General features: G+C 32.7%; 1 protein-coding gene across 2 annotated transcripts; it reads left to right on the top strand.

The window, feature by feature from the left end:
* Nucleotides 1–16,718: 16,718 nt before the first annotated feature.
* On the top strand, nucleotides 16,719–23,207 carry LOC142636599 (ADP-ribosylation factor GTPase-activating protein AGD5-like). Of its 2 annotated transcripts, none has more exons than XM_075810866.1 (11): nucleotides 16,719–16,988; nucleotides 19,243–19,301; nucleotides 19,561–19,651; nucleotides 19,783–19,837; nucleotides 19,958–20,048; nucleotides 20,159–20,390; nucleotides 21,280–21,499; nucleotides 21,661–21,830; nucleotides 22,257–22,484; nucleotides 22,576–22,631; nucleotides 22,874–23,207. In XM_075810866.1, exons 1-11 carry the CDS (start codon nucleotides 16,938–16,940, stop codon nucleotides 23,031–23,033), a joined length of 1,413 nt encoding a protein of 470 aa, XP_075666981.1. In that variant the 5' UTR covers nucleotides 16,719–16,937; the 3' UTR covers nucleotides 23,034–23,207. The 2 variants fall into 2 exon arrangements, with proteins under 2 accessions (XP_075666981.1, XP_075666982.1); XM_075810867.1 differs by lacking the exon at nucleotides 16,719–16,988 and adding an exon at nucleotides 17,664–17,727.
* Nucleotides 23,208–23,896: the final 689 nt, after the last annotated feature.

The following is a 23,896-nucleotide window of genomic DNA, read 5'->3' as shown; positions in this document are numbered from 1 at the left end:
TGAAAAACATGTGACTTGCGAGAGTTAATGTCAAGATAAACTAAAAGTCTCAACGTTATTTATGTTGCATTCACATTTTGATGGGGCCATCCTAACCAACGCCAAGATCCCATCACTCTATAATGAATGATGTGGTTCGTCAATTGATGAGGTTTGAACTAAGTGATTACATAATGGGAGACCTCATTCATGATTTGATTAGCCAATAGGGGGTTTTTGAGAAAAAAGAAACTTCGAAATCAAAGATTTTAGTGGAAAACAGATTTTTTGACAAAGAATTTTGAAAATAAAGGTTTTTGGTGAAAAACAAAGACTTAAGGGTGGTATTTTGAAAATTAGGCTTTCTAGCATGAAACAAAGATTTAAAGGTAGTACTTTGGGGTTTGGGCTCATTGTTCTGTTTTGAATATTTATATTATTATTAGAAAATATTATAATAATAATTTTGTGTTAATTCATGTATTTTATCATTGGTTTTGGAATAATATTGAATAATTAAGTTTTGTGCTTAAATTGAATTAATGCATGAATATATCTTTTGTAGGAGAATAAAATTAATTATAGTAAGAATGACATGAGTAGATTTGTGCAAAAAATAAAAAAAAGGCTAATGGACTGTATTTTTATGAGGGCCATAATGAATTTAAAGATGGCCAACCATTTAAATTTGAGTCCAATGCCCATCTCTCACAGCTATCTGGGATGCTCTTCCTTCGTTCTTGTCTTGTCAACGAGTATATCTTTCTACGTTCCTTGATTTAGTTCACTATATCAATGACAAAGGAAATAATATGGCACTCTTTGCGATGGTAGTTTGGACTACATGGCACCGAAGAAACTAGATCAGAGTCAGCAACATCGACTACCATATTTGGCAGGTACTTTCCAATGCTACTCAATCTCTTCTTGACTTTCATCGATACAACCCTGCATCAGCGGCCCAGAGCCCGCCCCAGTCAACCACAGGTTCGGTGGATCCCTCCCTCAATTGGTTCAAATCAACTTTAATGGGACAGCATTCAAGGATATAGGGGCAGCATCAGGGACGAACCCAAGAATTCAGGCTAGGAGGGGCCGGAGATAAGCGAAAAAAATAAAAATAATCAAAATCAAAATCAAATGCACATCGGCATTTTCTAGAACCGGAACATCGGCATTTTAGTTGTTGGCAATAGTACATTAACTTTCGAAGAATTTGAATCTTTTCTTTTGAAAAAATCAAACATTGTAGTTGATTTTCTCATGATCTACAAATAAAATAAGAATTATATATATTATCTCACAAACAAACTAATTGTTGTTACTATGTAAAGAAAAATACTAGAATCTAAGTAATATGCATGATGCATTTAATTATAAATAGTATTTCTCACTGCTTTTTCAATTTATAAATTTATCTAATTTCAAATCACTAGTTATAGCATTATAGTTAATAATAGGTGCAAGTGAATCACTATTATTTTAATAAATTTATGTGACAATTTATTATTTTATATGACTTATCTTTGTCTTTTGTCTTTGTATTTTTGCCTTTATCTTTTTTTTTCTGCCACTAACCCAATCTTTATCATGCACTACCAACAAACACTTTACCATTTTTATTCCTTGAAAGTTGAATCACTTTTCCTATTTCTGTGACTTGTCCCTATTTTACAAGGGAGTCAATACCGTACCGGAAGCCGTTTTGGTTTAGCTAAAGAAACGAAATATTTCGGTACCACTATACCGTTTTGAGATTACCGCTAAATATATATATATATATATATATATATATATATATATATATATATATATTCTCTTAAAAATATAAAATGATTTAAAGTTTGACCAATAATAATAATTCCTTTAAATATTAATAATTATGGTTGTAGTATAACTTTTTATTTTAAGAAGAGTTGTACTTTAATAATAGTACCAAGTACATGTGCTTACTAAATGCAGTAATGAAAAAACAAAAGAAATAAAAATCAATGTGCAAAAGGTAAAACTAGGACACGTAGGTGCTTGGGGATAAGTTTGAAAATTTTGAAAACTTTCGACTCATTTAGGCTGTGTTTGTTTTGGCTTCAAACCACTTTCAGAAATGCTTTTTCGTAAAAGTGTGTGTTTGGTTGTTACTGAAAATAGGGTCAAACTGAAAATATTTTCAGGGTTGACTGTAAATAAGGAACTCCAAGCGTAAAATTATTTCCGTTCTTATTTTCACTTCAAACCATTTTCAAGCTCACAGACGTGCAAAGAGAGAGAGAGAGAGAGAGAGAGAGAGTAGAGAGAGTGAGCTAGATCGCGCCCTAACCCCAGACGCACTAGCGAGATCGCACCCTAGCACCGACGCAGCCTTCGCGATCGCGCCTCCTTCGCGATCACGCAATCTCGATCTCGCCTCTCTCTGTTCCTTCTTCTCTCCCAGATTTTATGATTTTTTTTTTTTTTTTGGTTATGTTTCCTTTGTGTTTCTTTGTTGAGAAATGATGTTATATATTTGTTTGGAAGCTAAGAAAATGTGAACAACAAGTAGAAAATGTATTTTCTATAATATTTTCAAGATCACAACCAAACACCTGAAAATATTTTCCAAAATATTTTTTAAAATGCCACCAAACACCTAAAAATATTTTCATCTGAAATTATTTTACACCCAAAAAATATGTTACACCTAACCAAACGTAGCCTTAATGACTTCAGTATATTCATGTGGGAGTGGGACTCTAGCTTACAAAACAAGATATACTAGTGGGTGTCCAAAACTAGAAAAACCAAAGAACAGAGAAGCGGAAAAGCTGAAGAAAAACAAAGAACGGAAAAGTGAAGAGGCGAGGAAGAAGAAGTTGAAGCAGGTGGGGAGACTGTGATTGACAAAATGGAAGTGGCTGGAGACATAGGAGTGACCAGCGACATGATGGTGAGTGGCTGTGACGACAAAAACTGATGATTTTTGGGTTTCTTTTTTTCTTTTTCTTTTTTGTACCAGCCCAATTTAGATTTACCAGCCGAAACATCCAATTTTCGCCAATAAGGCCGAAACAGTCCAGTATGGGCCGATACCCAGAGCGGTACGAATCAAGGGGGGTTTTGGTACCTATCAGTCCACCGATACGAAAAAAACCAGCTGTACCGATCGATACGGTACGGTATTAACTTCCTTACTATTTTATTGGCTAACTACTGCATAACAAACAGTCAAACATTGATATTTTCTCTAATTTCTAGAGACTCTACTCTCTCTCTCTCTCTCTCTCTCTCTCTCTCTCTCTCTCTCTCTCTCTCTATTATATAAGTGAGATAGTCACAAACACAAAGTCACAAAGCCAAAAAGCCAAAAAAAAAAATACCACAAGCACAGATTCACTCATCAATAAAAACACAAACACCATAAGCACAGATTCTAAGATATTGAAGGATAGATTAAATACTTGAGTGTGAAGTGTGAAATGTGAAGGTTGGAGCAAATCAAGCCAGTGGCGGTATCATGGCAAGATGGGTGTTGCGTGGTGGGTGTCGCGTGGGTTTGCGAGATGGGTCTCGCATGGTGGCGGAGTCACAGCGTGGGCTAGGGTTGTCCACGGGTCAGGTCGAATCGAGTTTTGACTCAACCTACACCTGACCCGATCGAATCAAGTGAACAAAAAATAGACCCGCAACCGCCCGAACATATGGTCGAACCCAGTGGCTTGGGTCGTCAAATGAGCAAGTCGGAGCTGTCGAGTGATTTCAGGTTTGAAGCACAAAGAGAACAAGAACACAGAAAATCTGAAGAACACAGTTACACAGAAATCAAAACCCAAACCCAACAAAAATCAACCCAAAGAACATAGAGATTTTTCAACAAAAAAAAAAACCTGAAGAAGATAGAGAGAAATCAAAAACCCAAAGGACAAAAATCACAATCCAAACCTACAAAAATCAAATAACACACCACGAACAAGAACACAGAAAATTTGAAGAACACAGTTACATAGATATCAAAACCCAGACCCAATAGAAATCAACCTAAAGAACATAGAGATTTTTCAAAAAAAAAAAACCCGAAGAACATAGAGAGAAATCAAAAACCTAGAGGACAAAAATCACAATCCAAACCTACAGAAATCAAATAACACACCACAAAACCCAGATCTATGAGATTGAAACAAAGAGAAAGAAAACACTAAACCGGTAACACCACCACTCCATCGCCCACCATCACCACATCCATCACAAGATTAGTGAAAATTTTATTTTTAAAAAATAATATTTTGACCCACCATCAGATGCACAAGATTAGAACCTCAAATAGTAGATTAGAGGAACCTTCAAGAGAGAGGGGTTTAAGCAAGACCAAACCTAGGATGGCGGTGAGTCAACGGTAGTGGCAGAACGATCAACTTGACAATGGCGACGAAAATAAGGGGGCTAGGGCTAGGGATTTGAGAGAGGAAGGGAGAGAGGCGGAACGTGAAATAGAAAAAATACAAAAAGTCTAAAACGGTGAGTAAGAGAGACTGAGATGTGAAAAACTAAAAACCCATTCTTTTTCTTTTTAAGTTTCTAACAGGTTGGGTTAGTTTCTACGGGTTAGTAAATGTGGAATCCGAACTCGAACCGAAAACTGAATTTTTAAAACTGATGGACCCGCACTTGACCCGTTGGGCATTCAAATCCGCCCGTGGGCCTTTGGGTAGGATCAAGTCAGACAAGTGGATCAAGCTTGACGGGTTGATGGACAGCCCAAGCGTGGGCAGCAACAAGATTTCAAGCTCTCACCTCTCTGTTGCATTTTGGCAGCTTCACGGCATGGGCAGTGGCAAGGTCTCTCTTAGTCTCTCTCCCCTCACTCTCTCTATCTTGTGGCTCTTACCTCTTAGTTTTTCTTTTGTTTTTTTTCTTTTGTTTTTCCATTTGGAGTTTGGAGTCTTTGGACTGCTAGGTTTATATTTTTGGACTTACCATTTTTTTTTTAGATTGACATGTGAGCTAGTCGGCTGGGTTAATGGTTCACAATTTTGGAGGGAGCCCAAGCTATAAAGTAAGGGGGGCCCAAGTCTTTTTTTTTTTTTTTTTGAAAATTAATCTACTAAAAAAAATTGGGCCAGGGGGGCCCGGGCCCCCACCTGTGTCCGTCCCTGGGCAGCATGTTTGAGAGTGATTATTCAAGATGATAAGGGGCTGGCTCTCACCTTCTCTCTAAAAAAGTCACTCTCCCTCCCTCTTTAGATGAAGCTGGTATGGGTTCCACCTGCCTGTGAGAGGCAAGTCTCATGCACCTAGCACATAAGAGATTTTTCCCTTTAGATGATATCGAAGCCTTGGTATCACACAAGAGCTGGGTTTTTCATCATTTACCCTTGAAGGAAACTCCGAGGTGGTCATCAAAGCTCTTAACAGCAAAAATGAGTCATTTGCTTCATTTGGTCACCTCCTTGCCTCGGCAAGATCCTCTATAGTTGCCTCCAACAATATTTCTTACTCCCAAGCCTGTAGACTATGCAATACTATAGCACACAACCTAGCTAAACATGCTAGACATGTTAGAGGTTTATCAGCGTGGATGAAGGATGTTCCTCCACACCTCCATGCTATTCTTTTAGCCAATCATGGCTGATTTTTTTTTTCTTTAATAAAAGTTTGAAGCATTTCTTCTTAAAAATTTAAGTCCAATTGGAGTAAGGAATCAAAAGAAATTCACATTAATCCAACACCATTTTTGTTTAGGATTCCAACCTATGCATGCTTTAGTATTTTGAGCATAACATTTAGCTTAAATATCAAATTGCAATGATTCAAGTTGGGTTGAAAAGCTAACTCGAAGGCTACAAATTTGTAGTTTATCAGAAGTCCATATTTTAACGTTTTATGGGCGAAACAATATTCATTTAAGTGTAACCTAAAAATCATTGATTTTTTTCTAAGTCAAAATTGTAATGGAGAAATATATTGTACAAGCCATTAGATTAATACCGGTACTCCTCTAAAATATATATGGTGAAATACCAAGTTGTATTGGCTTGTATCAGTTGTACCAGGATGTTTTGAGTGTTTCAACCAGTGCAATAAAAAAAATAAAAAAATGTAAAAAAAAAAAATTGTAAATTTTGTGAGAAAAACATGTTATTTAAGCTAATATATTGGATTAATGTACTTACATAAATGTATATAAATGCATAGAAATATTTAAATAGCGATAATTCTGAAACAGTACACTGATATCAACCAGTACCGAAATATTTCATTCCCTTTGCCAAACTGAAACAACCTCAGATACAAAATTGACTCCCTTGAATTTTTCCAAACTGGAATCCAACTTGTAATAGGATTTCTTGACCTATTTAAAGGCTCTTTAGGTCAAAGTTAAGAGGGTAGTAGACTTAGAATGAAAATTAGGTTTTGTCAAAGTTTCTCAAAGTCTTTTAAAAAAAATCTGTTAAATGTAATTACTAAGATAATTAACTTTAAAGAAAATTTATGTTAAACATTTCAATTAATTAAAATATCTTCTAGTTAAGATTTTGTTAATAAAATTTTTAAAATATCTAATAAATTACTAATTATTTAATTATAGCCATTTTTATTTTTTATACCCTTTCTTAATTAAAATGAGTATTACGGGACTGTAATTTTAATTATTAATTAAATTTGGAATTTCCCCACATGGCCTGCTAAATGCTACATTAAGCCTAATTTTAAATAAAAAAATTAAAAAAAAAAATTGGTTCCAATATTTTTTAGTCACATCGAATGTTATTAACATCACATATGTTGTAGCTACGTCATATACAATTGTATAAATATGTCACATATGATGGTTCTCATAATATTTTTCATTCAAATTGAATGATACCTTAGTCATATATAATAGTACATATGTCACATATGATGGTACCTACATCATATTTAATGGTTCCTTTTTTCTTTTTTTTTGAGAAATTTCTAACTTATGGCATCCGCTTCTGATGATAGCTCTTTATCATCAAACCAAGACACCAATCAATTTTTGGTAAAGGCGGGGATTGAACCCCAGATCTCTTATACAACCATCAGAGATTTTACCAGTTGAGCTAACTGAAATCCACATATTTAATGGTTCCTTTAAATATGACATAAGTGAAACTAATTCAGCGATCAACGTGAGGCTTATAGTGTGGCTCGGTTACATCGAAATGGACTGAGAACTTTTCGAGTTTCTTGCCATGGTATTGGCGCATGGTATTATCAATGACACTGGGCATGTAACACCTCCTCACACACTGAAAATGGAGATAGAGAACGGAGATCCACAACTTGCCCCATCACCGTGACAAAACATTTGTACAAATTACATCTTGTGTATTGTAGAGCACGACCAAGAAAGTGAGGATGTGGACGATTAACGACTCTGGTAGGTCGCTAACTTGGTCTTTCTCTACAGTTAGGGTTTTGTATTCGTCAAATAGAAGGATTTTGTCTTTGTTAAACAGAAATTGAGAAGGTTCTGGTAATGGAGAGAGTTTTGTCGCCGTAAATAAAACAGAAGCATCACTTTCTTCTTCTTTTTTAAAAAATATTTTGAGTTTAAAATATAGCCTCCGCTATCTTGAGTTTCAAGTGTTGTGAGAAAATTTGTTTGTTTTGGACTGAAAAAAGAGTTGTGATATGGAATATGGAACATTGAATTTTAATTGTAATGAAATACTGTTATTTCTATGATAAAAAATAAATAAATAAATAATTCTATTTGTCAAGGGTACATAATAACAAAAGGTTCAAAATTTTACTAATTTTACAATATGCATATACTTCATATGCAACCCCAAAGTTCATATACTTCATATGCAATTGAAGTATAGCAAGGCAGTTTAATGATTATTAATTCCTTTCCACTCTCACCTCATTTTACCTACACTAATAGTGGCTTCAAATAGTGGGTTCCAATTAACTAAACTGGTAAAGTCTCTGATGGTTGTATAAGAGATCTGGAGTTCAATCTCCGCCTACACCAAAAACTGACCGGTGTCTTAGTCTAATAATAAAAAGCAATTATCAGAAGCGGACGCTATAGGTTGAAACTCTCTAAAAAAAAATAATGGCTTCAAATAGTGTCAATTTTGCAACATTTGGAAAAGGGTGTTATATTTATTGTATTTGTTCTGTTGATTATCTTTTTCATTGATTTGATTTGTTTTAATTTTATTTTTGAGGGGGAAATTTGTTTTAATATAATGCATGCTATTTTTATTACTTTCTTTCGTAGATGATTTTATATATATGTTCCACTCTATCGTCCCTCTTTGGGGATACAATTTTCATGTCAAATGGTGGGAAGAAGCTAAAAGTAACGTACAGTTTTGATCAAAAGGTCATTTACATAGTTTCAATAACACTCGACTCTTTAAAACAATATGATTACTCATAATCAAGACTCTATCTTGAAAAATAACCTAACACAAGTAAACCCCTTCTTAATGCTAATAATTTTAGCTAAAAGTTTTACTTCCCTCAAAGCGTACAAAAGTTACGTTTCCCCCATCTCTTAATCACCCATTGATTATGAATTTTCTCTAGTTTATTTTTAAAGGAAAAGAGGCTTTAACACAAGGCACACCACTATTTCACTCAAAAGTCATGGTAACTTTCAAGGGAGAGTGGAACAAGCTATACTATACACAATACATTCTCTTAAGCAATGTGGGACAATTACCCTTTTTTTTAAGAAACAAACACATACACACAAGGGAGAGGGAAAGGGGTTCTAACACAGAAAATGAGTTTGGGTCATTACTCTAGTTTTATTGTTACTAGGTTGCAACTTATGCTTATGCCAATGAGTTTGGGTCCAACTATCTCATATAATCATTTAGTCTTCTCATTATTATTTCATACTAGTTGCAAACTCACGCATTAGTAGGAAAATATAATTATTTTATAAGAATATAATGTCAAATTTGTATGTTAAATAATGCATCTCATTTAAAAGTATTTTATATTTTTATAAGTTTTATGTAATTGAACATATAATATATTTTGCATAATTATAATATTGTTATATAAATAGAGAAGATGTTATTAAATTTAAAATATATATATATATCATAATCGGTTGACTAATTCTAAACTAAAAAATAATTAGGAATTTGTTTATTATGTTGTTGATGTGAAACTAAAAAATAATATCACTTTGTAGTTAGTAAATGATATAGTTTAAATGTTCTTTTTATATTAAAATTTTAAATGAAAATATTCATAAGATGCATTATTTAAAATATACTTTTTATTAATATTAATTTTTTAAAATGCCTAAATGACGTCATGTAATAATAGATTTGGACAAAATAATTAAATTAACTCATTTAGTTATTTGCTAATAGATCTTACAATTAAAATGAACCGAATACTACGCTGATATGACTCAATATAAGCGAAAAAATAATAAATATTACACTTTAGCTTTTAGATATTACTGGTCACTAACTCGTGCAAAGCGTGCCGCTATGCACGAGAACCTACCTATTTGTGAGGTAGACAAAAATAATTTTATAAAATCTTAAATTAATTAAGAAACTATGCCATTGTATGATTTGCTCTTGTATGACTCCAATTTATGTTACAATTTGATGAAGAAGCCTTGAACGTGCAATAGCTTATAAAAAATTTGTCAGACAGTTTCAAATACTGCAAAAAAAAATAATTCAAAAATTCAGATATATATTAAAACTTCTAAAAGACCAAAAAATATTAAAGAATCAGATGATTCATTACTTAGAAATTATTTAAAGAAAACAACATATACATGACTAAACAATGAAGAAATATAAGAGAAAGGTGAGTTACATTCAAAAGAATAATTTCAATTATGTGCTGATATGAAAAATTGTAAGAGTTTCAAAAGTTTCGACTTAAACAAAAATAATTTTATTTTTAAAAAATGATAATGATGAGTTTAAGTTGAAGTTGGACTTGTTAAAGAGATAGAGTTTCACTTCCTGTCAAGTTTGGACTAAACAAAAATAATTTTATTTAAATATTGTGCTAACGTGGAAAATTGTGATGAGTTTGAGTTTTAGTTAGATTTGTTAGAGAGATAGAGTTTCACTCCTTGTCAAGTTTGGACTAAACAAAAATAATTTTATTTAAATAATATAATAATTTTATTTAAATATTATGCTGACGTGGAAAATTGTAAGAGTTTTAGAGGCTTCGGTTTTATATATATACTAGTTGAAGGCCCGTGCGTTGCACAGTTTTATGTTAAATCTTGTAGAATTTATATAATTATTATAACCAAATAAGTAATTATTATAATGAAAGGAATAAATTGCATTGGTATAACAACCATCAAATATAAAATGATAACACCTTAATACAAAATTATCTTCTAACATAACAATTGTGCTATAATATCATTTGTAGTTACATGTATCAAACTATTCGCATATAAATTTTATATCTAATGAATCTACAATATAAGTGATTTGCAGTATTGTTAATAATAATATTAATGATTAAAATTTTTAGACAAAGTAACATAAAATTGGCAACTTTTTAAAGATAGAACTATTCAAGGAATAAAACCTTTGTTCTAATTTAAAAAATTTGCAAAGTTCTACATCTAGATTTCAAACCTTTCTTAGGATACTTGAAATCTTTTTTGACAAACCTGAAAAAAAAAATCAAGAAGAAAATTAAACTAAGTTAAAAAAAAACAAAGTACCATATAGATTGCAAAATTGTATGTAAATTTAATAATCTATGATTGGAATTTACTATGACAACTTACATATATATTGGACAACAAAATAATTAAATTGGATCAAACCATTAACATATGAATTAGATCAAACATAAGGAAATTACCCCCTCAAAAAAAGAAAAACGTAAGGAAATTAGCTTAAACAAAAGGCAACAAATACATAAAACGTATTTAATTGATTATAATAAAAAAAATTAGAGTAAAAAATACACACCTACATGATTGTAGGTAGAAAAATGGAAGCCTAAATAATAAAAAATTGTACAGTAAGTTGGAGAATGAAAAACTACACCAACTAACGGTGTATATATATACATACTCCACCTAGAAAAGGAGTCCAAGTAAAAATCAAATACTCTAAACTCCTTGAAGTTACCTAATCAAGAAGTTTAGGTTAATTACATATTAGTTTTTTTTTAAAAATACTTTATCCCAAAAAAATAATTAACGTTATTAGCCAGATTGTTATTAGATTTTTTTTTTTTTTTTGTTTACGTTAAAGTTAATTAAAAAATAAAAAAACATACAGGAAGTAGTATGTTTTTTTTTTTTAGAGAAACACTTACTTTATGATAACAATGAATTAGGGATAAAAATGAATTAGAGTCCTGATTCTTTGAATTTGAGATATGAATGAATTAGAGTCTTGATTAATTTAATATTAATCTACAATTTTTTATTTCATTTTTTTTTAGAGATACACTTACTTTATGATAATAATGAATTAGAGTCCTAATTAATCTAATATTAATTTACCTACAATCTTACATGAAGCAGTTTTTATTTTATGCTTACTATATAATATTTTTGTTTTTAATCTATACCTTCAATCTTACATGAAGCAGGCGTGAAGCAGTTTTTTAATTCTTTATTTTTTTTAAAGAGATAAAATACTTAAAAATCAAGAAGAAAATTAAACAAAGTCAAAAAAACAAAGTACCATATAGATTGCAAAATTGTATGTAAATTTAATAGTCTATGATTGGAATTTACTACGACAACTTACATATATATTGGACAACAAAATAATCAAATTGGATCAAACCATTAACATATGAATTAGATCAAACATAAGGAAATTACCACCTCAAAAAAAGAAAAATATTAGGAAATTAGCTTAAACAAAAGGCAACAAATACATAAAATGTATTTAATTTATTATAATAAAAAATTAGAGTAAAAAATACATACCTACATGATTGTAGATAGAAAAATGGAAGCCTAAATAAAAATAAAAAACTGTACAATAAGTTAGAGAATGAAAAACTACACCAACTAACGGTGTATATAGATACATACTCCACCTAGAAAAGGAGTCCAAGTAAAAGTCAAATACTCTAAACTCCTTAAAGTTACCTAATCAAGAAGTTTGGGTTAATTACATATTAGTTTTTTTTAAAATACTTTATCCCATAAAAATAGTTAACGTGCAGTATGTTTTTTTAGAGATACACTCACTTTATAATAACAATGAATTAAAGATAAGAATGAATTAAAGTTTGGGTTAATTACATATTAGTTTTTATTTTATGCTTACTATATAATATTTTTGTTGATTAATCTAATATTAATCTATACTTACAATCTTACATGAATATTTTTGTTGATTAATCTAATATTAATATATACTTACAATCTTACATGAAGTAGACGTGAAGCAGTTTTTTATTTCTTTATTTTTTTTAAAGAGATAAACTACTTAATGATAAAAATGAATTAGAATCCTGATAATATACTATTCCTTTTTAGTTCTTTAAAAATCTAAAAATTTAATAAAATTTCTATAATTTAGTAAAGACTCGTGATGTAACCATAGCGTTTAAACCCAACTTTTATTATATGTATAATATGATATATAGATTATATAGATAATATTTCTTATATATACCCAACAATTCTATCTCCATGAGATTCTGGATGAGTTCATCCAAGACCCATAGGAGGTAATCATATACCCAACCTCTCATCTTGTGTGTAAAACAGTATGCACTCTGCACGCCCAAGGAGCCGCTTTGTTGGCAGTCTATGGCCTGGCAAAAGTTTCGAATCTGGTTCCTATCAAGAACCAGGGCCCAAAAATAAAAATCATGTGTCATCCTCTTGACACGTGTCAACACCAAACAAAAAGGCCCCTACCCCCAAGGTTGAAAATTTAGCCCTTTTTGACTTTTAATGGAAAAGGCTAGCAGCAAAATTCAAATACAAACTGAGTTGCTAGCTAACAGTCTCCACATATGATGCCATTGATTTGGTTGCTCAAATGTTTAGGTCAGGTAATACTAATACATATATTCCCACAAGATACAACCTGTGATTATGCATGGCGTATACACTACACAACAACAGTGTTGTCATAATGAAACTCACTGTTTCCTATCCAACTCTATAAATTAATGCAAAGGGATTTTTGTAATGAATTTGGTTTAATGGTTTGGTTGAACAAGCATCAGTGATAAGCTTTTATACAGTTATTATGTCAATTATATAACCAAGTTTCTTCCAGCTTCGCATGTGCCCTCTTAACTTGTTCTAGTTAATTGGTACAAAGATTGCTTAATGTAAGAATACATCCTAGCTGAAGCTATGATTAGCATTAGCAATGGTCCAAGTTTCACTACTGGAGAATCATGCCAGAATAATCCAACAAGCTTATGGTCAAGCAATAGACTATAAAAGAAATGGAAATCTTTCTTTTCTATATTGTTTAGAGCATCGCAATATGGTTTGAAAATGAAACCACAACCCAGTGGAGTTGGCTTAATGGTTGGGCACTCAGTCCCAAAGTGGCTACTTAAGTGAAGGTGAAAAAGTCTGAGTTCTAGTCCCAGTACTTTGGAAAAACTCCCTGAGCCAACGATTTACCTCTGTCCACCCGTTGCTACAGTAATTAGTCCCTTGGTTGAAAGTTTTGGGATTACACTGGGTCTAAGACCCCAAAAAATAATAATAATAATGAAACCACAATAAGTATTGTGTGGGCGTTCCATGAAAATAGAATGATTTCATTCATTTTCCATTGCATTTGAAGGAGTTAATTGGACCAAAATAAGTCCAAACACCAAAATACCGACAACATAGATATAGAATTATGGAGTACCTGAGCTGTAACATTTGACTTTGGGGGTATGCATTTCTCTTCAATCATTCCTAGCTTTTCATATTTTCCTGATTAACTAATCAACTAATTATATATTCGTGGTCCAAAGCTTTAATATTTTGCTTGTGACACTTTCTCAATTACCAAAAGTTAGCACGATTAACACTAATCATTCATTCGCACCAATGGTCGTTTGCAAGTTGTAAAGATGATTATGGCTGTTATTCCATCAGAGTCATGCTGAGCTGACTAATATGAAAAGTCTAATATAACATGTCCAACCAACCCAAACCAAGGTTTCTTTTATCTGTTGTTTATATAAAATAATTCCACAGACAATATCCCTATGTATATACAGCTTTCCTAGTATGATTGATTGGGTTGCCCAATCGATTAGGTGGAGAGATTCCGGTTGATGAATATTGAATTTCCTTAAACATCATAATGTTCAATTTCAGATATATTTTTGTAAAGAAAACACAACATTTTATTATACATTGGCCTAATTGTTGGTGGCAAAATTTGGGAGTCAGCAAGAGCCTTCTAACTCATTTGATCGGTACCTCCTAATATTTCCAAATAATATATCCAAGGATTGAATCTCTCTCTCCCCCCAATTTGGTAACAAACTTAGTTACAACCAACAATAAAAATATGACGTGTCCCTTACACTTTAATCACTTAACATAATTGTGTACAATCATCACTTAAGTATAATTTAGTAAGTCATGCGATAGGAACATGTCATCTTTCTATTATTGACTATAATCAAATGTGTAACCAAATTTTATCATAATCCCCAAGTCCCACAAGCATTAGGTATTTACAGGAAAAAATATCTAGAGTGTAACCTAATTTATTGGCGGGAAGAATTGAATACAAGACCTCATATCATATCATCTATGACCAAATCGCTTGGGTTGAGTGAGTCACATTTTGGCATGGCTGAAATATGTTTGGTTGGATGGGAATTTGGCATAATTTTTGAAAATATTTATCAAACTCAAAGTTCCAAAAAAGTGTTACATAATTAATAAGTTTGATTTGGTGCTATTTAGCAAATTTTTCCTAAAATTATGTTATTTAGCAAATTTTTCCATGGGAATTTAGTATAGCATTGCCATTTATTGCACCACGCATTAGCTGATTTGACTCTCAATTAACTATGAGAAATTGTGAATATTAATTGATACATATCTTGAAAATATATTAACGTTTTTTTCCTTAATAAAGTATTTATATATTTATTGATGTGGGTTCCAATTAACTCTTTTGACATCGGATAAAAGATTTCGAATTCAAACTCTGCCTATACTAAAAATCAACTAATGTCTTGATCTAATAATAAAGAACAATCATCATGTAACGGACGCTACATATTTAAATTCCATCGTATCTAAAAAAAAGTATTTATAGTCCTCCATTGATTTTTTTTTTCTTTTTTGGAGAATCGTCCTCTATTAACTAGATTAGTATCGAACGTGTGTGTACATATATATATATGATAAGATTTGAATTTATCAAATCAATCATATAATAATAATTCTAAAAAAATGAGGCAGATAAGATTTTAAACATGAATTCCATAATAAATTATTCTTAAAAAAAATTACCACTTGAACCAATGGAGGGATGGCAAAAACATCCTATTGTGCATGACTTGTCCTGCTGTGATTCGCCTTACGCAAATTTTTCCCATTCCAAAGGAGTGGGAGATGGGGTTGGGTTTTAACCCCACCTAATGTATATATAAATATTATTTCTATACATATCCTAGTTATAACTTATTATTAATTTTATACATATTCATTACCATTTCAACCAAGAGCTACATAGCTCAATTCAAATTCCTCACTTCCCAACTATTGAATTATCATTTTTTTTTTTTTAACTATTTCCAAAATACCTATCTCTCTTTCTCTCTTAAAAATTGAACTAATGCCATTCCTTTTTATATCTTATATATTTTATCACTTTCATTAGGATCAATAAAATATCTCTAACATGCCCTGATTTCATCCTGACACTCAAGATCCAACCCGTCCTGCTGACGTCCTAGTCATCAATGCCTTGTATGGATTTTTGTTTCAAAAGTCATGTAAAATGGTACTTTTAGAATATTTATTAATTGATTATTTTATAAAAAAAATTTAATACCACCTTTATAAAATATATATATATATATAATTGTCAAAATAATTAATTACTACTTTCTTTTACTGTACAAAATTTCTTAAAAGGGCCGATTAATATATGCCCTAAGAGCATATATCAATCATTTATTTTGTGAAAATTTTTATAAAATATTAAAAAAAACTGTCAAAACAATTAATTACTTCTTTTTTTTCATTTCATCATAAAAATTTCTTAAAATAATTTACTAATATATGCTCTACCGACACGATAAATTATACAGTCTTCTGGTAGACCACGTCACTTGTCCACAATTTCACTAAAAGTCTCTGACTTGTTTAAAATTGCTGAGTCAGTAATCAGTTTTTGTTTTAAAAAAAAATTCTAATTCAGCAATTTCAAACAAGTATGAACCTTTTAGTGGGATAATAGATCATATCACTTATACCATGAGGACATTATAATCTTTCCTACCGACACACCTCAGTAAAACCCTTTTTAAAATATATCATTGGTTAAGTTTTTCCCTTGTTGCAAACATAAACCAAGAGGAGGGCGCCGTCCCAATCCAGGGACAGCAAGGCCAGCCACGCGTGATGACCAAAGAACAAAAAGCTTATTCTCATTACTCATTAGAGTCTGCCCACCAAAAAGGAAAGAAAAATTCGATCAACACTTACGTGTCTACTGTACAACAAAAGTCTAAACAAACACACGACATTATTAACACTTTTAACACAACACGGCCATCAAAAATATATATGTTAAAAATGACAGAACATAACAGAGCAACAAAGTAAAAGACAATTTAGAAGGTTAAGCATTCAAGCAAAGCAAGAAAAAAAAAAAGGAAAGCCACTCTTTTCTTTCTCTACTCTTCTTCTTAAAACCTTCTCTTTACGCTTTCTCTGATTCTAATGTTGTAAAAGCAAAAACAAAAAGGGTGTCTTTTTTTCAACTTTGAAGAAGAGAAACACAAAGAGAATTTTAACAGTCTCTCTCATCATGAACCAGAAGGCTAGCGTTTCTAAAGAGCTTAATGCCAAACACAGAAAGGTCTTTATCTCTCTTTATCCCTTGCAAAGTTTGAATTTTTCTGTTGAATTTGTTTCTGGGTTGCTTGAACAAGTGTGGATTTTAAGCTTAGTTGAGTGTTTCTTGTGCTGATGGGTTTGGTTTCATATGGTTATTTTTGTTTTTTGGTTGGTTGAAGACTAATGGATTTTAAGCTAAACATGATTCAAAACTATTGTTCTGATGATGGGTTTGGCTTCAAAGTCGATAATATGGCAAATATAAATGCTTTCGTGATTAATTGGCATCTGGTTTTGGCCAAGATCCTAATTGGGTCTGCAACAAGAATTATGGGTTTTTTTGTTTTTTTCAACTTGTTATTACAGTTAAGAGGTTCTTTAAATCAACTTGCCTATAATTCATGGGCATCTAAAACTGATAAGATAACATATGGGTTGGACAATCTTTATTCAAAACACTAGTATTGTTCTGTCTTATGTCTGGTCATTTATGTACCCCAAAAAACATAAAACAAGTCTGTATTTAGTTCATTACTTCATTTGTAGCTGAGAAAGTTATTGGTGACTTGGTGATGTCAGGGTGTTTGGAATGAAGGCCCACTATATCAGTTGTGGTTTTGTGTTATGGACCACATGTATAGCTTTCAATTATGTTAGCAAAGAAATTGCCTCATGTTAGATTTTTCTTTTCTTTGCTAAGTCCTGCGAAGAATGAGAGGAGTGGACAAGGCTCATCAACTGTAATCTCAAGCCCAGCTTAGGTACTTATTAAAAAAAAAAAAAAAGCTTAGGTACTTAATAAGCCATCATACTTACTCTTTCCTTAGCAATGTGACATTTTGCAATGGAGCCCGAAAGTTTTCCTTCTTCTGTTTTTGGCAAAGTAATTTGAAGAAGGAGAGGAGTAGATAATATAAGACGGTTCATGTATTTGTTTAGACTTATATTTTATCAGAGTTGTTTGGTTGATGGCATATCATTTGTGAGCACAAGTTGAACAGGCCATATGCCCTTTTCTCTTGTATTTTCAGTTTCTTTTTCTGCCCCCACTCTATTATTTTGGTTCAAAAATTTTCTCATTTAGGTATACCATAGGTGTCTTACATGAAATAATTGTTCCTCTTTATGTCATGTGTGTGCCCCCCCTCTATTCTTGTTGTTCAAATATTTTTCATTTAGGTATACTATAGGTGTCGTACATGAATTAATTGTTCCTCTCTATGTCATGTGTGTGCCCCCGCTCTATTCTTGTTGTTCAAATATTTTTCATTTAGTATACCTTTGGTGTATGCATGAATGAAATAATTGTTCCTCTCTGTGTTTGAGGGAGTTAATTAGCAAGAAAAGCACTTGATGGATTTTAAGACTGACCACAATGTAAAATTCAAGTTTCCCAGCATTATGCTAAAATTATGTTCCCATGCATAGGATGCAGTGCACTGAATGTACAGTCTGACTGGTGAAGTAGCTTGTTTACACCTTTTTTCTTCAGCTTTCAGTTCTTGTTGGAAATGAAATCAAAAAATATATGTTAAAAACAATTAATATATGGTCTCTTAATAATATATATTCCACGATCCTGCTATTAGGCATTTTCATTTCTGGAGAATATTGCTTTGAGTCTGTTAGCCTTTAACACCTTCTTAGTAGATTTCACCAAGTAAAGGTCATATTTGCTTTTGTATCTGCAAAGAATTCTGGGTTTTCAATTTTATATATAATTTTCAGATTTGGTGATAATGTTCACTTACAGTTGGTTTACATTTCAAACTAGTAACCTGATAGTAACAAAATGCTTTGCAAGCAATATGGTGAGAGACATGAAAACATATAAGCCCCTTTTGACTAATATTGTAAGCATACTATAAATAGGTCTTTTATTGATGTAATCATGCGATGCACCACCTCTCCCTATAATACATAATCAGGCCCCCTAAAAAAACTATAGCCTCGATTTACGGCACCACTGAATAGTTGTTGCAAGGATAATAGAAGGCTGTCTATTTTGTGGCAGTCTTTAAGCATGGCTTGAAACATGTACATGTTGCATTTAGTCTACAAATTTCTGTTTTTGGGCACATATGTGTGAGATTTTCAATCCAGTTTGGCCTGCTGTGATCATTCTTCTCCTTGCATTATGCCCCTGCATGTTATGTTTTGATTGCTTATCCACATATTGAATTCTGTATATGGCCAATTTCTTTCTATGACCACTCTTTTCCTCTACCTTTATGATCTATAATGAACTTCATCATATCTGGTGTCCTTGTTTACAGATATTGGAGGGCCTTCTAAAATTACCAGAAAACAGAGAATGTGCTGACTGCAAAAGCAAGTAGGTATCCAGGAGAGTTAACAATATATTTCCTTCCTAAGTTGTTTTATGAGTTTGAAACAACACGTGTTGTATGATCAAAAGTAGAGGAGTTGACAATGTTGATACCTTTTACTATCAGCTTGAATTCCAACCTATCAAAGAGAAGGGGGGGAAAAAAAAAGAACACAGAACTCCTGTAGAATTAGCTATTTGTAATTTATTCCTTGTATGGTTTGTGCAGTTTTAGTTTGTAACCATATCTTGCTTGCTAGTACAGAGCTCCACGATGGGCTAGTGTGAATCTTGGAATCTTCATATGCATGCAATGTTCAGGGATCCACAGATCTCTTGGAGTACATATATCAAAGGTAGTACAACATTTTTCTTTAATTATCATTACCCCATTCTATTTCTCATTTCAAAATCAAGCTTTAACGATTTGCAGTAATAGGTACATCCTGTGGCATGTTTATACGTATTTTGAATTATTTTGATGCAGGTGAGATCTGCAACTCTGGACACATGGCTTCCCGAGCAGATCGCATTTATCCAATGTAAGCACCACCTATTTTTTGGCTGAGGAGTGTTTTTTAATTGAAGTCTAGTCGCTTCTAAGTTAAGATACAAGGTGCTGAAAGTCATTTTGTTTTTGTTTTCTTTTTCATTGCTAACAGCTATGGGGAATGAGAAATCAAATAGCTATTGGGAAGCAGAATTGCCCCCTAATTATGACAGAGTTGCAATTGAAAATTTCATCCGTACAAAGTATGACTTGACAAGCTGTTGAGTATTTTTGTTTTGATTGGTACAGACAGTCCTATTGTTATGCTCTTGTTTGTTCTGGGCTTACAATTTAGGGCACTGATATATGCTAGGTATCAAGAAAAAAGATGGGTTCGAAGGGATGCAAAAGCAATATCTTCGTCAAGGGTGAATGAAGAGAAGGGTTCAATTAATAGACCAGGACCTAGAAGTAACGGTTGGCATGCTTTTACAGAAAATATTGAACATTCTTTTGAGAGGAAAGCTGTTTGTCCACCCATAACAAGTAATAGGGTAACTACTTCAAAAAGCAGTGTTCCTGTGGCTGTTGAAGTATCCCAACAGGTAGGTCATTGTTCATTACGAGTGGCATTAAATTTTGTCATGGTAGAGTATATTGTTTCAGCTAGCTGGGAAGCATGGACAGTTGGGAGCTATTCAGGAAATACACACACACCAAAGTCTGAAAATATTAGAACACATTCACACTCTTGGAAACATTAATGTAAAAGATTAATATGCAGGGACAATGTTTATGGTGAATGGAGTGTTTAAAGGCCTATCACATTAGAACAAATTAGTGGGGATTCTTTAGGCTTATTTTTGAAGTGGAACTTGTTTTGGTGAAAATGATGCTATAATGTTAAGGATAGAATTGTATCCTTATCTCCCCTCCAAGGACCATAATTTTATGGGACCTTCTCCAGCTAATGGTCTTCCCTTTCTTGGCACAACCAAATCAAAACATTGAAGGATGCACCCATTCAAAAAATTATTCCGAAGATTTGAAATTTTTATGTGGTTCCTCTCCATAATGCATATGACCTGTAATACAGGGTCAACGTCTCAACATCTCAATGAGCTATTTAATGTGAAGATAAAAATCGAATGGAAAATGGAATTTTCGTATCACAATTAGTGTCTAATTCTTTTAGATTGATATATTACGCACGCACCCAGTAGGTTTTGAATCTACAACTTTTCTCTCCACCCACTCTTATGGGAGAAGGAAGTGTCATTTAGGCTAGAACTCATTCACTGTAATAAATATCGGGCCGTTTGGTATAGAAGTTTAAACACATGTTTTCAGTTTTTAAACAACATTACACACATTTCTACACACTTTTTCACCTTTACGTATTTTCAAAAAATACAAACAATGTTACTAGAACAACGTTACCAAACGGCCCCTATATATTTGAAACACCAGTAAACTTTGGATGCTAATGTACAGGTCATTTCTGATCCAAAACCACAAGAAAGATTGCAGAAATCAGAACCAGTAGTCACAAAGGCTGAATTGGCAAAACAGGCAGTTACCGCTACCCCTGCTGTCCCACCACCCAAAGTGGATTATGCAACTGAACTTTTCAATTTACTCTCCATGGGCGATTCTGGACAAAACGGCTCTGAGACATCTGCTGTTGATGATAATGCATGGGTCAGTTTCCATTGTAAGTTTCTTGAAATTATGTTATTGTTGGAGTAATTTTGCCACTAATATTGTTTTTTTCAGCTTGCAGTTTCCACTGTAATAATTTCTTCCTTATAATTGTTAGATTGTGGTAATTTTTTTCCATTGTAATCCTTGACCTTGAACCCCCTCAACTTGCAGCTCCCAAAGCAAAGTTGACAGCAGAGAAAAATGATCCATCACAGTCTGTTGAAAGCAAGATACAATCCAAGAACGGAATTGAATTTAAAGATTCACCCTTGGTTACAAATTCCTTATCAGCAGAACCCCGGAAGGATGTGAAGAATGATGTTATGAACCTCTTCAAGAAGGTATTTGTTTACAAATTCTTCAGAAGCTGCTGTAGATATTAAGGGACAATTAGGGCATAACGTGCTGCTTCTGAAGACTGATGAGTGTAAAAAATTCAGTCTTAGCATGAAACTGACTTGGCAGAAGATCAAAACACTCCTATGAAGTTTTATTTTGGAGCATATATGTTCTCTTTTTGTATAATTGTTTATAGTGAAGTTAGTGGGCTAAGGTTTAAATATCGAGTTTACATTCTGTACTGGGTCGCTTGAATATGAAATTTTGGCATCTAAAATTAATATGGTAATATTTGATGTAAACCGAGGGGAAGTTGACTGAATAATTTTTTGATGATATTCTGATTATTATTTGTATAGACTTTTGTTGTTTCTATACTTAAAGATGGTCATGTCCCTCTAACCTTTTCAGATCTGGATTTCATGCAGTCCACCATGGCATCACCATTCTCTATCCATCAACAACAACTGACAATGCTAGGCCAACCACAGTCATTCCTCATGGCTCCTTCAGCAAATGGCTCCCAAACAATTCCTGCCGTTGTACATCAACCTCACTCCAATGCTGTTTTCATACCCAATCAGAATTGGGGAAGTATAGGCCATCAAGTTCCCAGAATGATGATGCCTGTACCTGAGCCACAAAAATATATGCAGGTTTAGATGCTTGGTTCATATAAATAAAGCTTACATCCCATTACTTTTAGATTATAACTCCAAATTTTAACTTGTCGCTTTCTTGTACCAGATAGGAAACCTCCAACACATGTATCAGACAGGGAATTCAGTTCCCTTTTCAAGGAGGTATGGCTAATTTGTTCAGCGTGATCATTTAGAAAATGACTGGGTTTCATAAACACACACAGATATAAACAGCCACGAGTTGTTTTATGTGAGAAAAATCAATGCAGAAATTAATGTCTTGGCTTACCTATGAGTTGCTTGTTTATCTAGTTCATCTAAACTCAAAATAACAACCATGATTGTTACAGGAGTCTAAGAATCCAAGGGTGTACCTAACATAGTCTTTGTCATTTATGTTGCAGCATGTATATGGTAGGGCCAGTAGCTCCAACCTATGGTTTGACAAGCATGAGAGTGAATGGGGCTCCTGCAGCATCACCAGTACCTTCAGTCACTCCAACTCAATCAGGAAAAGAATACGATTTGTCATCATTAATGCAAGGGATGTATACAAAACCGTGAGAAATTTGTCAAGTTGTGATTTCATAGATGTGATTAACAGAAATAGTTATATTATAGGAAAGCATTTGAGGTGGATATTCCTTTATATTTAAAGCAGTTAGCTCTTTGTTGGTGATTCATTGTATCATGAATTATGCTGGCGCAATAAAAATGAGTTCATCATATTGCTTAGTACTTTTTAGTTTGCCTTTTGTTCTCTGTTTTAGCTTGCTATAGTGATTCTATTTTTTCTTGCATGGACAATGCAAACCTGTTCAGGTGCTCTCAATCAGCTGTCATAACCAGAGTTATTCTGTCACATTACAGTTCACTTTAATCATATGAAGCTCCTTAGTGCTTACTGAAATTAATATATGGAAGCAAGTTATGATTTCCCAAAAATATTTTTTTTTATCATCCTGGGAACAAAGCTGCTTACCCAAAATTAAGATAATGAAATATGAATTTGAGTGATGCTTAGTATACTATAAATTTTATTACAGTTTTACAAACCAATGTGTCCATTTTTAAACTCACGACAAAAATGAAAGAAATTTATCTATTATGTTGTCGTTGTGACTCTAATCATATTCATTGACATGTCCATTTGTAAACTTTTATGGTAAAATTTTTATTAGCTTTTAGCATTTTTCTATAAATTTTGGTATTTGGATGTGAAGAATTATCAGTGGAAACTTAGAAAATGATCAGTGTATCATCGCACCATACTGTAGGTTCACGCAATCGTTATCTAACCCCATACAAATTGCACTTCCTAATATGTAGATCCTCATAGATGGTACAGTGATAATGTTACATGGGTATTTTCTTAATCCACGAAATTGATGAGTACCATTGCCTCCCCTCAAATAATTTAAGTACAT

The sequence above is a fragment of the Castanea sativa genome, chromosome 5, assembly GCF_040712315.1.
Source record: "Castanea sativa cultivar Marrone di Chiusa Pesio chromosome 5, ASM4071231v1".
Taxonomy (NCBI): domain Eukaryota; kingdom Viridiplantae; phylum Streptophyta; class Magnoliopsida; order Fagales; family Fagaceae; genus Castanea; species Castanea sativa.
The sequence above is the reverse complement of the archived record's forward strand: the minus strand, read 5'-3'. Positions and strand labels throughout refer to the sequence as shown.